Below are 15,947 nucleotides of genomic sequence, written 5' to 3' on the forward strand. Positions count from 1 at the left end.
ATGAGTGTGGAGACCAAAGTGCCACGCAAGGCTTGTTGCTCTAAACTCAAGGTCAGTGGTGCCATCCATTTACATTACAGTTACATTACATTTATGGCATTTAGCAGACGCCTTTATCCAAAGCGACTTACAACAAATACATATTAAGTAAGTGAATCATCTATCCATCAGTCATCATAAGATCACTAATCAATGAGAAGATCATTAATGCTCAGAAGATAAGAAGATAATCAATGCTCAGACCAGGGGCCATAGGCAGTCACAATGCTAGAAGGATTTTTTCAGGAGAGAAACTTGTACAGGGGGGTAGTGGGGGTGAAGAGGTCTTTAGGAGGGACGTAAGATGGAGCCTGAAGAGATGGGTCTTCAATCTACGGCGGACCCTTACCTATCTACCATCCCTACCTAACTTGTCTCTCTTTTGTCAGACTCTACTCTCACTCTACTCAGGTAGATACATACATCATATAAACAGAATTATATTCATGGGTTCAGGGATGTGTCCTCCTGACAAGTTCATGAGGTGTATCAGAAGATGAGAAGATGGATATAGGAATGTTTAGTACAAAAGAGAACTTAGTTCTTGCAGCACTTAGATAAAGATGGTAATATAAGTAGTGTCTACAGGTAATAAAGATTATCAAAAGAATAACGCATCAGAAGTAGATACAGTGCAGTTGAATATTGATTTATTTAGCAATACTTAACACATTGTATGCGACAAACATTGAGGAACAAGTCTCTTGAGAAAGTTGAAATAGAGGTTTAATGAGGCTATACGGGTCAAGATGGAAAAAACCTGTCTTTGGTCTCTGGTACTGTTAAATATTACACGACTGGTTATGATTGTGTATGTGTTCAAGGGAAAGCCTATGACCCAGACCTCTGCCTAAAGCTCTTTAATCCTTAACTTTATTTACTGGATATGCATGGAATCAGTCTTATACAAAGAATCCAAGGGGACATTGCCTAATAAAAGAGCAAACAAAATGAACTAAATCGGGGAGAAAGGCCAAATGGTGGGGAGTGTTACTAGTATCAGAGGGAAAGGGCAAATAGAAGAGGTCCAAAATGTGGTTTCATTCAACTGCCAGACCAGAAACATGACGGAGCAGTTTTAAACATTCCTAAACATTCCTAGTCAAAAGATGCAAAACTGCAACATGCAAAACTGACAGACTGAGTAAATTATTTGTCCCCAGAGCCATACAACTATACAATATGTCAATCAAAGGCAAAGAGATGGACTTCTCTGCATAACCTCCACCCTCTGTATCACATCGTATCACATCACTGTCCTGTACCTTACTGTTTCACCTCACTAATTACAATGTTTACTGGCTATGCTAGTCCTTATACACAGCCCCTACCTCCCTCCACCAGCCTGGACTAAATGCACTTTGAACTGTACTCACTATGTTTACATTGTACACTATAATGGCCATATTTATCTATTGTTGTGTTCTTCAATCCATCTCTGCGCTGCCACAGGCCTCTCCTAACAGGTCCACATAATTACCTTATTTAGCCCATATTTAATATTTAATATTTAATATTTAATGCTGGTCTCTTAACTTCTACTTGCACTGCCTTGCCTACTTTTTGCACCTTAACATACACACTGGTTTTTCAAAATAGTCCATATCTATTTAGCCCATATTTAGTATTTAGTTTTTAGTATTTAATGCTGGTCTCCTGACCTATAATTGCACTGTCTTGCCTTACCTTTTTGCACCTCACCAAATCATACTTGAACTATCTTGTACCACAGGGTCAGTCCCTGCCCTGTCACCCTTATCATACAGCCTCAGCACATTAATGTGGACTTGTTTGTTACTTAGTATTTAGTATTTAGTATATTTTTCTCAGTATCTTTATTCTTATCTGTCTATAGTATTCATATAGACTTCTTGTTTACAATCCTGCTTATGTTGTATGTTGTATGTGTATGTTATGTGTGATGTCTCTGTCTTTAAGCTACTTGGAACCTGAATTTCCCCTATAAATAAAGTTTCTATCTATCTATCTATCTAGTCCTAGACATTTACATCGTGGTTGTATTGATTCAGCCATACTGTTCACACACACACACACACACACACACACACTTTTATGGTCACAGTCACAGGCTTGATCACGCATCACAACTGCAATATGTAAGCATCGTCCCACTGAAACTCTTCTGTGTGTTATATTATGTGTAAGTGCTGAGGTGTTGAACATGAAGCAATCAAGGTTCGACCCTCTATACAAACTTGGGAATTAGTGCCATATTTTAAAATATTACATTGCCCTATTGAGTATGCAATCCCAATTGATTATCAATTGATCAATTGATAACTGATCGGATAGATTATACCCCCTCTCTATGATGCTGTTCTTGATAATAACCAGATGACCTGAGCACATGGCAGGGTTTCAAGTGGCAACCAAGATTTCAAACGGGTCAGTCTGTTTTTCTGAGTCATCCTGTTTGTCACTCATTGACACTCAAGACCCCCATGGTCTTGAACTAGATCTCCTATCTGATAGTAGTACAGTAAACTATATGTAGGACAGAGAAAGCGGTGTAAAACTGTTACCAAAGCAATTTTCTGCTGTCAAAGATCCCCCACACCCACCTGTTACAATCTCTTACTGCCTGCTTTGTGTGCTTCTTGTGGAAGTATAGATCTCCCATTTTATGAAATTAAATACTTCCCTAATCCTGAACATTACCATAAGGGGTGGACACAAACACGAATCTGACCTTAGATCAGCGTCTATGAGAAACCTTGTCACAATGGATTATTGTGAATTTCCATTTCCACAGCTCTTCCTGGCCTCACTGTCCTTTGTGTACTTCGCCAAAGCCTTCGGGGGGAGCTACATGAAGAGCTCCATCACTCAGATCGAGAGGCGCTTCGACATCTCCAGCTCGCACATAGGAGTCATCGATGGCAGCTTTGAGATGGGTAGGCCTAAAGAACCATTCACCCAGTCCAAAATCAATTGAGAAGGTGTATTGTCCAGAAGAAATCAACCTCTGTCCTCGACCCACCAGACACTTTTTAAAGTTCAGAGGATCTTAAGGATGGGATAGCTACAGAATAAGCAACACAATAGAAGCTCTGTGTTACTCTCTGGTAGTCTACAGCCTAACCCTAACCCTAACCCTAACTCATAAAGCATAATCATAATGCTCACATTTATCTGATCCTTTCAGATCTACCATAGAGATATCTGGGAGCTAGAGCTTGTTTAAAATCAACAGATGCCACTGATCGTAGACTGTGATGTCCTGCTAACTTAAGTTCTATGTCCTCACTCATTACCTGTCTCTCCCTCTCCTGTCAGGTAACCTGTTGGTGATAGCGTTTGTGAGCTACTTCGGTGCTAAGATGCATCGGCCAAGGCTGATCGGAATCGGCTGTATCATTATGGCTGCCGGAGCCATCATCACTGCCCTGCCCCACTTCTTCCAGGGACAGTGAGTCTTCCTATCACTTATCTTAGTCATCTATTTATTTATTTATTTATTTATTTATTTATTAGCACAAACAAAACAAAAGACTTGAAATGATAGAAAAGATGAACATGCCATTAACATGAACAGTAAAGAAACAACATCTGCTTGAATGAAAACAGAAAATGTTGCTCTTGCTCCTCCGAAGTACCACCATAATGACTGAAGAAATGTTGTTCATCTTGTTTCCCTTTACACAGGTATAAATATGAGACTACCCTCTCACATTCAACTGAAACAAACTCCACAGAGGGCATCCTGCCCTGTATGGCCAAGAAGAGCAGTGCTCTACCCGCAGATGAGATGCCCTCAATAGAGAGCAGAGCAGGTAGCCAGCCAATCACCATCACTGGCAATTAGACTGCAACACCAATGACAAGCCAGATACAGTAATACATACAGTATGGCTTCAATGTGGCCAAACATGTACTTTTGGAGAAAGTGCAATACTATACCGTACCTGTGCATTGATGTGTAATTCAGAACAATAATGATATGAATCGATTATCAATGTAGTATTCCTGTATGCATGAAGATATTAAAATACAAGCATTAGGCATAAATTCATGTTGTCACTAGTTACCTAAGGCCTGATATGCGTTCCCCCCAGCGTGTGAGAAGGAGGCTGGCTCGTCCATGTGGATCTATGTGTTCTTGGGGAACATGCTGCGTGGGATAGGAGAGACCCCCATTACGCCTTTAGGGATCTCTTACCTGGACGACTATGCCAGGCAGGAGAACACTGCCATCTATCTGGGTGAGTAGCTTACGCCTCAGACAGACCGTGTCAGCATGCCAGCTGAGACTAAATGCCACCCTTCCACTGCTATTGTACCCAGATTACCTGACTGTTTCTGCAAACAATACAACACTACAACGCTGCCTTGTGAGAGTTGTCCAAAGCAGTATAAGTTGTCTAAAGCAGATACAGACTGGCACTACATTGTCTTACATCAGGTGTCATACGCCATTCTAGTGCAACACCACTGTGCCAGAGCTACGTCAGCGTGGACGGAGTCGTAAGACAATAGAACACACCCAGGCTGCCAATCATAGTTGTTGTTGTTTTTTTTAATGTAGGCATCTCTGCTGTGAGTAGAGTAGCTTAAACCATAAGGCTAATGTGGTGGAAATCTTTGTCTAGGGGATTTACCACAAATAACGATCTCGGTGAGACTTTGCAAAAATGCACGAACACAATATCTGTTTAGTAGAATTTAATAATGGTTGCAAGCATAGCAATCTGCACCATACGGATAGAAAACACTGTACGAACAGAGAGCCCAGATACAAGTTACAGCATACAATTTATACCCTTAAGATGGTCCGATGATGAGGCGGGGCCCTCACATGATAACAATGTAACCTTGAAAACAGGTGGCATGATCTACAGCGGTCCTAGATAATACCCTGGGGACAGCCTCCAAGAACAATGGTCCTGTAGTTAGAAGTTTTACGTCTCTATCTCCTGGGGACAGACTGAACCTATGAAAAGACACTTAATGTGTATTTTCATCTTCTCCTGTCAACAAGTTGTGTAGGGTACCTCTGGATTTATGCTGGAGTATGTGCATATACAGTTTTTTCCATTACATTCCCTCCTTTTGATCACAACAGTTGATCAATAAAATGAAAACATGAAAAACAGTACATGAAATCACAAACATCCAAGTAAACATAGTACAAGAAAACAACAAGGGATATACGTCATCCGTACTCCATGGAACATTGTTTTTCGGAAAGTCCCCCTCCACCAAGCGCCACCGCGCTCCCATCGCCTTTCTCAACAGTGCTCTTACTTCAGATGTGTTTGGTTTCAGATCGCTGATGAGGTTTGTCAGGTAGGCGCGGAAAGGCACTCCGCCGCATATCTTTAAATCCGGGAAGTCTTTAGCCAGGTCATTCAGCTCCTGGATAGTCCAAGGCCTGTAGACCAAGACGTTGTCCCCTCCCCTGGGATTCGGACACTCGAGTAGCGGGAAGGCTCCCCCCTCGGCTTCAGGCTGGTACTCGGCCTCGGGCTGATTAATGGGCTGTCTGTGGTCATCGACCCAAGAGTGATCCCCCACTCCGCCTCTGCTCCGTGTTGAGGGCTGCACAGTAGAGGGGAGAGAGAGAGAAGGAGAGGAGTGGGGTGGGGTGGGGGCTGCTGGGGGAGTGGAGACGTCGGGGCTGAGGCTGAAGGTCGGGCTGCAGCTGAAGGTACCTCCCGTGGGCTCCCAGACGCGTAGGGGGGTGGGTTGTCTTCGGCTGGACCTGGGGAGGCGACAGCTCGGGGGGGGGAAACACATGTGGTGGTGCATGGTCGAGGGTGTCATCGATTTTAGGCAGTGACATAATCTTAGATGGTGTACTATCACTCTATGTGCCTGCCTTCTGTTGTGCCCGAAATCTCTTTTCTGCCTCCGCAGACCAATACAAAAACGGTTTCCAGTTAACCTTCTTACCCGTTTTCTCTCTCTTTTCTAATTGAGCCTTCAATGCAGCAATCTGTCTCATGCTGAAACTCCCATCAATGGGGAAACCCAACTTTTCCCATTTTTCTAAACACATTGTCCCATCAACACCATATTTGTCAAATATGACTTTAGCCGGTCCCATATAAACGCGAGGAACCCCGGCGTGTTTCCCTTGTTTACCTCCCATGATTATTCCCGATCCGTCAGTACTTTAATTAATTATATATATATATATATATATATCCGTTATTTTAATATCAAATTAGGTATAACACACAAGTAAACTAACAGATATTTATTGTCTCATAAAAAGAATGTCTACCAGAGTGCCAGTGCTTTTTATTACCAAGTACCAACCGTACACACCGTCCCTAGTGACAACTTCACACGCTGTCTCTACACCAGTATTAAATGCGTCTTCTAATACCCCAATGTGACTCCCAACTAAAGCAGAAATAATCTGATCACAAATCCTATGAACCTCAGATGCAGGAGGAAATGCTCCAGAAAAAGTGAAAGTTGTTATGTCTTTCAAAAAACGGACTCTTTGCGCTGATGAAGTTAATGCACGGAGTCTATCTCTCAATGTAACATGAGACATACCAACCCACACAGATAAAGTGCACGTATCAAAAAATGGGTTATAACAAATATGATGAAACAGACAGAACAATTAGACAGACAAAACACACATACAGGTTATTTTAATAAAAACACACTCGGTCCAACCGACACTTGGCGGCCAATATCAAACACACTCGGTCCAACCGAGACTTTAATTTACCAGGCGTCTTTTCCACGTGATAGGCGCGTAAAAGGTTCGTCAACCAGTAATCAAAAACACTTGACTACCCGTTCTCTGGACTCTCACCAGTAGAACATATGTCTCTTCTAGACTGTTATTAATGGGATGGATTTGAACCCCAGGCTCAAACCACCTAAGTCCAACTTAGGATTTCTACAGGTATTGTGTTCTCACCTGAAATCAATTTGATATGATCCTGTACTGGCTATCCTCCGGAAGCCTCCGTCCTCTCAGGCAGGTGTCTGTGCTTCTCACCCTGTTGTGCCTCGGATTACGATGTCTCACAGTCGGGGAGGTATTCAGACGTTCTGGAGGATCCAATCGTCCAGCTGGCCAGTTTAACCTTTGAGAAAAGAAACTCCCAGCATCAAGCCAAGTGAGGATCCCGGACACGAGCCCCCAAATTGTGGTGGAAATCTTTGTCTAGGGGATTTCCCACAAATAACGATCTCGGTGAGACTTTGCAAAAATGCACGAACACAATATCTGTTTAGTAGAATTTAATAATGGTTGCAAGCATAGCAATCTGCACCATACGGATAGAAAACACCGTACGAACAGAGAGCCCAGATACAAGTTATAGCATACAATTTATACCCTTAAGATGGTCCGATGATGAGGCGGGGCCCTCACATGATAATAATGTAATCTTGAAAACAGGTGGCATGATCTACAGCGGTCCTAGATAACACCCTGGGGACATCCTCGAAGAACAATGGTCCTGTAGTTAGAAGTTTTACGTCTCTATCTCCTGGGGACAGACTGAACCTATGAAAAGACACTTAATGTGTATTTTCATCTTCTCCTGTCAAGAAGTTGTGTAGGGTACCTCTGGATTTATGATTATTCTGCTACAGGCAGTAAATATAGTTAGGCTACTAGTTCGGCTTATTGCCTTGTGACTCGATAATGGGGTCGTCTCCTAATGACAGGTCAAAACCTTGGCCAGGGGCACAATCTAATCAATGAGACTGAACACATGATACTCCATATGATCGTCACAGATGATGTAACTACCTAGGGGGTTAGTCATATGGAACACTAAAGCACATTCCAATACATAAAGATGTGTGTTTAATCAATATGTGTGTTAATCAATATGTGTGTGTTAATCATAATGCTGGAGTATGTGCATATACTGGTTTTTCCATTACACTAAGCAGCAGAACTAGCTCAAGCTTTGTGAATGTACTGTCTTGACTGTGGCTCGGTGTTTGAACTGAGCTATCACCCGGTCTCCAAGGTGACCAAGTCTCTCTCCCACCCCAGCATGTATCCAGACGATCGGAATCCTCGGTCCCATGTTTGGATTCCTCATGGGCTCCCTCTGTGCCAAGCTCTACGTGGACATCGGATTTGTGGATTTAGGTAATTGACCCCTGCATTGGATAACATACATACATCATCCATTTGATCCAAGCGTGTGTTGTTGTTGCGAATGTCCATATTTGGCATGTCAGGATATGTGCAAAGTATTACCAATGGTAAGATTGATTTCATTACAACATGTTTCATATGCATGTTTAGTTTCATAACAGTCTATGCAAGGTGGATCTTTTTAAATGATTCATATAAATCTGAACCTGATTGACATCTGGGATATTGCTAAACAGTGTTTGGCATTTGTTTATTTACTGTTGGGTCATAGCGATTTTCCTTGGAAAAGGAATGCTGAAGGACATTTCCCTAAAGATTAGATTCCATTTAATTCAGCATTTTATTAAGCTTTTCCCAGAAAAGGATGGGAGCGGTGGAGGGCATTAAAAGTGTTACAATACACAATGTTGATTGGTATTGACGGGCCCAAAGTGTGCCAAGAAAACATTCCCCACACCATTACACCACCTCCACCATGAGAAGGTGTACAGGTGTTCCTAATAAAGTGTTTGGTGAGTGTATATATATATATCACTCACTATATATATATATATATATATATATATATATATATATATATATACACACAATGTGTATGTATATATATCACTCACATATATATATATATATATATATATATATATATATATATATATATATATATACACAATTCCCTGCAGTGACCATATTAACCCTAATATGACACATCTGTAATTATAATAATATATTAATCATAATGATATAACAATAATAATAATATATCTTTATTCCTCTCTTCACCACACAGCCACCGTGTCCATCAACCACAAGGACTCACGTTGGGTTGGGGCCTGGTGGCTGGGCTTCCTGGTAACTAGCACTGTTACGCTCCTGGCAGCGATTCCATTTTGGTTCCTCCCCAAGACCCTGCCCAAGCCGGGCACGAGCCAGAGCAAGCCCAACAGTACCGACGCCCCAGAGGCGGAGCAGGACAGTTTCTTACCAACAGAGGATACCAGTGACCCTGCAGAAGATAAACCACAGCCTGTCACCATGACAGAACTGGTAAAAGGTATGGACTTGTTCCATTTCGCTGCCTAGCCCCTTTCTGATAGCTCTTACCTCGGTGTTTACAGATCTGTAGGGTGTCCGATTTTTTACCAAAATAGTGATGGCTCCAACGAGTCTTAAATGGAGATTTGTTTTTTTCTTCTATCCAATCCTTTCCGACCTGTGCACCCTGAAGGTGTAGGGGCTAGGGCAAGGGTCCTCCAGCGGAAATGGAACTAGGGCAGAAGCAGTAGAACCCTCACAGTTCACTCAAACATTGATGGACATTACAGGCCAGACAAGCCTCACCCAGACCACTGACCCTGAACCCACAACCTCATTTAGCTACTGTATCAGGCTATGATAAAGACAGTCACATTAGTTCTAGTCAGTGGTAACTCAGGTCAAGGCCGGCACACCCCTGCTTCTCATAGACTATGCTCATAGGCAATGATACCGTGGTATTGTTTTCACCACATTCTTATTCATATAGCATGGCTGACAAATTCATAAGCGGTTTTATTATGGTTATAGATGTTTTATGAATTGTTTCAAATTCTTATTATTTGCGGTGCTGTTATGCTGTTATTAATGCTGGGATACAAATGTTTTGATAGTACTGTACTGTTGATAGTACCACACACACACACACACACACACACACACACACACTACTTATAATGTAGAGAGTAGAGTTTGTTCATGTTTCACTGACATCTATCATTAAATGTCACCCACCTTCACACTTAATTTCATCTTTCCTTATTATTTCTAGATTTCATTCCTTCTCTGAAAAAACTTTTCAGCAACACTGTGTACCTGCTGATCATCTGCACCGTCCTCGTCCAAGTCAACGGCTTCATCGGAATGATCACATTTAAACCCAAGTTCATGGAGCAAACGTACGGCCAGTCGCCTTCAAAGGCCATCTTCCTGATAGGTACAGTACAGTACGCCGCGGCTGCTGCTTACGTCCTGTTCTTTAGAAGTGTGCCAGTACAATGCTGTTATTGAATGTGTGATTGTGAGAGATAAACATTACTTGAAAGGAGGTGTTCCATTTGTTCTAAGTGTGTGTGTGTTTATGTGTTTGTGCGTGCGTGCGTGCGTGCGTGCGTGTGTGTGTGTGTGTGTGTGTGTGTGTACAGAGAGGGGACTGTAAAGTGCATGAACACTTAGATAGATTAGATAGCAGTCTTGTAGCGTGATCTAAAACACACATGACTCATGTCTGTAATGTGTTGCACACTATGTATGGTTATCAATGGCATTAGTATACTCACAGTGTTTATGGTACTGAGTATCATAAACTTACTACAGTACCATGTACCATGTACTACAGTACCATGCATGATTTCCTCTATTTTCCGCTAATTTCGTCCAATTTCATAATGTAAGGCCACATACAGTATCTACAGTACCAGTCAAAAGTTTGGACACACCTTCTCATTCAATGGTTTTTCTTTATTTTTATTATTTTCTACATTGTAGATTAATACTGAAGACATCAAAACTATGAAGGAACACATATGGAATTATGTAGTAAACAAAAAAGTGTTACACAAACCAGAATATGTTTTATATTTTAGATTCTTCAAAGTAGCCACCTTTTGCTTTGATGACAGCTTTGCACACTCTTGGCAAGGTGTGTCCAAACTTTTGACTGGTACTGTATCTACTGTATGTGGCCTTACATTATGAAATTGGACGAAATTAGCGGAAAATAGAGGAAATCATCCATTGATATATTGTATCAATGGAAGATATGTGCACAATTTCCTGCTACGGTTTGTGCATCTACGCACACACTTTACAGTATTGAACATATATACTTTTCAAAAAGGCTTTCAAGTTAGGATTATAATGTATGTATGGATTTCTCCATCTGTGTCTCTCCATCCAGGTATCTTGAACCTCCCTGCGGTGGCGTTCGGGGTCATCACTGGGGGCGTAGTGATGAAGCGCTACAAGCTCAGTGTGCTGGGTGCAGCCAGACTGTCCATGAGTGCCTCCTTCCTGTCCTTCTGTATGCTACTGGTTCAGTACTTCCTGCAGTGTGACAACTCACAGGTGGCAGGCCTCACCGTCTCCTACCAGGGGTAATACAGCACATACACACATATGAGGTTTTGTAATGTTCCAAGTTGATCCCCAGTAGGATCAGACTATGACTACACTTTGCAACACAACCCGTACTGCATTGCTACACAACCTGTTGCGCAACACATGCTACAGTAGGCAGCCTGACTTTGCCTGGCTGTGATTGATCTGACGTGATGACTTGGCTATGTGCTGATTCTGGCCTCGCCGTGTGTCTCCCAGGGATCAGGCGGTGTCGTACAGGCAGGAGAGCATGCTGTCACAATGTAACTCGGCCTGTAACTGCTCTCTGAAGCACTGGGACCCTGTATGTGCCTACAACGGCATGACCTACGCTTCGCCCTGCCTGGCAGGCTGCCAAACCTCCACTGGCGTCGGCAAGGAGATGGTGAGATATCCCTCCCTCCATCCATCCCTCCATCCCTCCCTCCCTCCCTCCAGCCAGCCATCCCTCTCTTCCTCCATCCAGCCACACATTACTCTCCTCCCTCTCTCCTCTCCCTAACTTCCTCAATCCATCCACACATCCCTTCTTCCCTCCCTCCATTCCTCCATCCCACCCTCCCAGACAACATACAGAACTTTATCGCCAACATGATTGCAACAAGTTAATTTCTCCAGTAAATCTCCCTCGGTTGGTTTAAGTTGGTCTATGTTGCTTTCCAGCAAATGTGCAAGTCTGTCTCCATAGAGATAACATTTGAGCGTTGGACATTAAAGAACCCTGCTGATGGTTTTATATACCCCACTCCTGACCTTAAGAGAGACTACATTCAATTCACTTAACTGAGAACTCAAAACACATCTTTGAAGAGGGTTTTACTTGTATATCCAATGCCTAGTGCCATGAAACTTTTGATGTATTGTTTGAGTCGTACTTTACAATAACATTAATTTATAAGCCATTTATAAACGATTTATGGATTCACTATTAACAAATTGTTAACATTAAATGCTAAGTAACTTTTTAGTAACTATAAATATAAACATTTAGCAATTATTTAGAGATCATTTTTGTAAGTTATTGATTTGCTAACATTTATCAATAATTGTTCGTGTAAATGTAACACGATTAGTCTGAAGTTACTATGTCTTTGTTTTCCCCAGGTGTTCCATAACTGTACGTGTGTAGGGGAGCTGATGGCTCCAGCCATGAACATGTCGGCCGTCTTGGGCCAGTGCTCCAGGAAGGGCGACTGTGACAGGATGTTTAAGTTCTACATGGCGATGTCAGTGATCGGTTCCTACATCTCAGCCTGCGGGGCCACCCCTGGATACGTCGTTCTGCTCAGGTGAGAGGCCCTATGTGGCTCAGTTGGTAGAGCATGACACTAGAAATGCTAAAGTTGTCTGTTCGATCCCTGCTGGGAACATACACTGAACAAACACTTTATTAGGAACACCTGTACACCTTCTCATGGTGTGGGGAATGTTTTCTTGGCACACTTTGGGCCTGTTAATACCAATCATCGCTTGAATGCCACAGCCTATCTGAGTATTGTTGCTGACCATGTGCATCCCTTCATGGCCACACTTTACCCATCTTCTAATGGCTACTTCCAGCACCATGTCACAAAGCAAAAGTAGTCTTAAACTGGTTTCATGAGTTCAGTGTTCTTCAGTGGCCTTCCCAGTCACCGGATCTGAATCCAATAGAACACATTTGGGATGTGGTAGAACGGGAGATTCACAGCTTGAAAGTGCGCCTGAAAAATCTGCAGTAACTGCGTGATGCAATCATGTCATCATGGACCAGAATCTCAAAGGAATGTTTACAACATCTTGTGGAACCAATGCCACAAAGAATTGAGGCTGTTTTGAGAGAAAAATGAGGCCCTACCCAGTATTAGTATTGTGTTCCTAATAAAGTGTTCAGTGAGTGTATATACAAAACAATGATGGACTCACTGTACTGTAAATGTTTATATTTATAGTTACTAAAAAGTTACTTAGCATTTAATGTTAACAATTTGTTAATAGTTGGATAAAAGCACCCTCTAAATGGCATACAAGTGAGATGAGGTTGGCCAGGAACTGACCCATTTGGAATTACTTCTTGAATTCTCTTTTTGCTAAATTGTAGTTGTAGATTTGAGGTGTTGGTTCAACGTCTTGCTAACTTGTTTATGTATTCCAGGTCTATACCTCCTGAACTGAAATCACTGGCTCTCGGCATGCATACACTGATAGCCCGAACTCTGGGTAAGAGACAGGAGAGATCGAAAAAAATCTGTGATGAACATAAAATGGAGCAGTAATCATTGATGGTTCAAGAGGACCCATCGGAACATATTGAGAAATTAGAATGCTAATAGTTACTTGTGTTTTGTTTTTTCAGGTGGGATTCCTCCTCCTATATATTTTGGAGCTTTGATTGACAGGACATGTCTGAAGTGGGGCTCTAAACGATGTGGCGGTCAAGGGGCATGCAGGCTCTATGACTCCGATGCATTCAGGTACAGTCAATCAAATCAAATGATGTATCTATCCCAATCATCTAAAATGGCTTCCCCTCCTCGCCTCCTCTCCTCCGTCAGCACTGACAGTGCTATGTCAGATGAATGCTACGATGTTTGCTTTTCATTGGCTGGATCTCTCAGATCAGGGGTTAGGAAGGAAAGGAGGCAAGGAAAGGAAACCACACTCTTAGAAAGGTTTCCAAAAGGATTCTTCGGCTGTCCCTATTGGAGAACCCTATGAAGAATCCTTATGGGTTCTGTGTAGAACCTTTTTTTCTGTGGAAGGGGTTCTACATCAAACCCAAAAGCGTTCTTGAAAAGGTTCTCCCACAGGGATCTAGGTAGCACCTTTTTTTCAAGAGTGCTATGTGCACTGATAAATCCAGCGTCTGACAGATGATAATGATATCATAATGACATAAGATTACTTTATAACCTCCATAACCTTTATAACCTCTTCAGAATGACGTTTCTGGGTCTGATCTATGGCCTGTACTCCCTATCCTACCTGTTCTGGGGAGTACTCTACTACACGCTGGCTAAACGCCATAAGAAACTGGCCCTGAAGAATCAGACCAAAGCCACAGCTCTGGAGGGCAGGAGCATGACCAATGACCACACCTCCAACCAGGCCCACGTCATGAAGAACAAAGAGGACCTGGAGAAGGAGAGCACTATCTAGAGAGTGGAGCGGAGTGGTTTCCATAACTTTGTCTTTGTGGGAATTAGTGAAATGTCACACTTAATAAGTGTTTTCAGTTGTTTTGTGACTTGCAAATGGAAAAATTATGTATTTTTAAGCCACAGCCCAGTTGTAAGCTGAGGCCCAGTAAGAATGGTCCCAAAATAGCCATTTATTTTCTGAAGGACCCTTGTACATACTACAAACCAAATACCGTGTATAACTGCTTACAAAACAGGACTACACCCTGCCTTGAACGTTTGTTACATACTGTATACACAGACTTCCACAGGTCATCTCTTTTTTTTTTTTGTCAAACCTCAAACCTACATTTTTGTGTTGTGCAATTTAGAAACTTTATTCCAGCAAGTATTGAAAAGTGAGTTGGGAAAGTTGGTTGTACTGATGTTTTTACTTTGTAAAGCACTATTTTAGTGGAATCGTCTCTTGTCAATGAAGAGATGTGAGAAGTTAGAACATGTATATACTGCGGTGACTTTTTGTGACATTTTGTGTTCTTTATGTTTTTGTTGATTTCCTAAAACTGAAATTGAAATGTTTGCCTGTAGTTCAATTAGCCTTTATAAATTGATAATTTTGTAACCTAGATTAAAGTCAGCTAGCCCTCTTGGCAGTTCAAACTTGTTGTGATTTGTTTACAGTTGATTATATAACAGTAAATGTAACTCAATTAACAAAATGTCCGCTTTTTGCTTTATGAATACTGGCCCAGGTATTTGACTTCATGGCCCTTACCAGAGAGACGCTAAAGAGAAGCAGTGTACCAATATCACCAGTAGGCGGAGTTGTTTCTGTGTACAACCTATGCCTCTGCCTCAGTGTTCCTTGTCCACTGCTGATAGTACAGTCTGTGGTATTACAGAACTACTTTCTCTTCCAGTAGAAAAAGAAACAGAAACGTAGTACACGTTACATGTTGAGTCTGTACACATATTGTGGTGCAACTAATGCTAATGCCACTCTGCATACAGTACAGTATACAGTGCCTATGCAAAATACCTCTGTCAAAACATCTATGATGATGAATTTATATGAAGCAAAGGGGTTTTGGTTGAGTTAAATATTTGTCGTACACTCTGATACACTCATTACATTCCTAACATCATCCACTTGACACTGTCCCCAGCTGCAATACACACGTCATGTCAGTCTATGCACTATAATAAAAGTATATACGAAAAAAAAAAAAAAAGAAGGTCTGAGAGTTATTTCCCCTCTGTTGCGGTGTAGGAATGTGGAGTTTCTTAAACCATAATCCCTAAAACTCAGACAAAGCTGCTTGGGTGACCTGCCTGCCTGCACCACATGCTGGTAAATTGACTAATAACACATTCCCCTGACTCAGAGCCTGTGGCCCTGTGCGCGCGCACACACACACACACACACAAACATAACAAAATGTTAGCAAGCTACCCCAGTTGGCTCCCTGTAAAGTCTGATAGATTACCCTTTGAACCTTGATTTTACTGCATTAATAGTATATTTTAATTTTTGATTTATATTTATATTT

The 15,947-nt window shown here is 41.9% G+C and overlaps 1 protein-coding gene across 1 annotated transcript; it reads left to right on the top strand.

Annotated features, from left to right (window-relative positions):
• On the top strand, positions 1-14,416 carry slco1d1 (solute carrier organic anion transporter family, member 1D1; the record flags this gene model as incomplete). The annotated part of the gene is made up of 14 exons (XM_083691839.1): positions 1-51; positions 2,813-2,954; positions 3,337-3,469; positions 3,706-3,833; positions 4,116-4,262; positions 8,039-8,137; positions 8,934-9,197; positions 9,951-10,115; positions 11,079-11,274; positions 11,498-11,663; positions 12,383-12,567; positions 13,413-13,477; positions 13,614-13,731; positions 14,197-14,416. 14 exons carry the CDS (start codon positions 1-3, stop codon positions 14,414-14,416), a joined length of 2,079 nt encoding a protein of 692 aa, XP_083547965.1.
• Between the last annotated feature and the right edge of the window lie 1,531 nt (positions 14,417-15,947).

The sequence above is a fragment of the Argentina silus genome (assembly GCF_951799395.1).
Source record: "Argentina silus genome assembly, chromosome: 20".
NCBI classification, from domain to species: domain Eukaryota; kingdom Metazoa; phylum Chordata; class Actinopteri; order Argentiniformes; family Argentinidae; genus Argentina; species Argentina silus.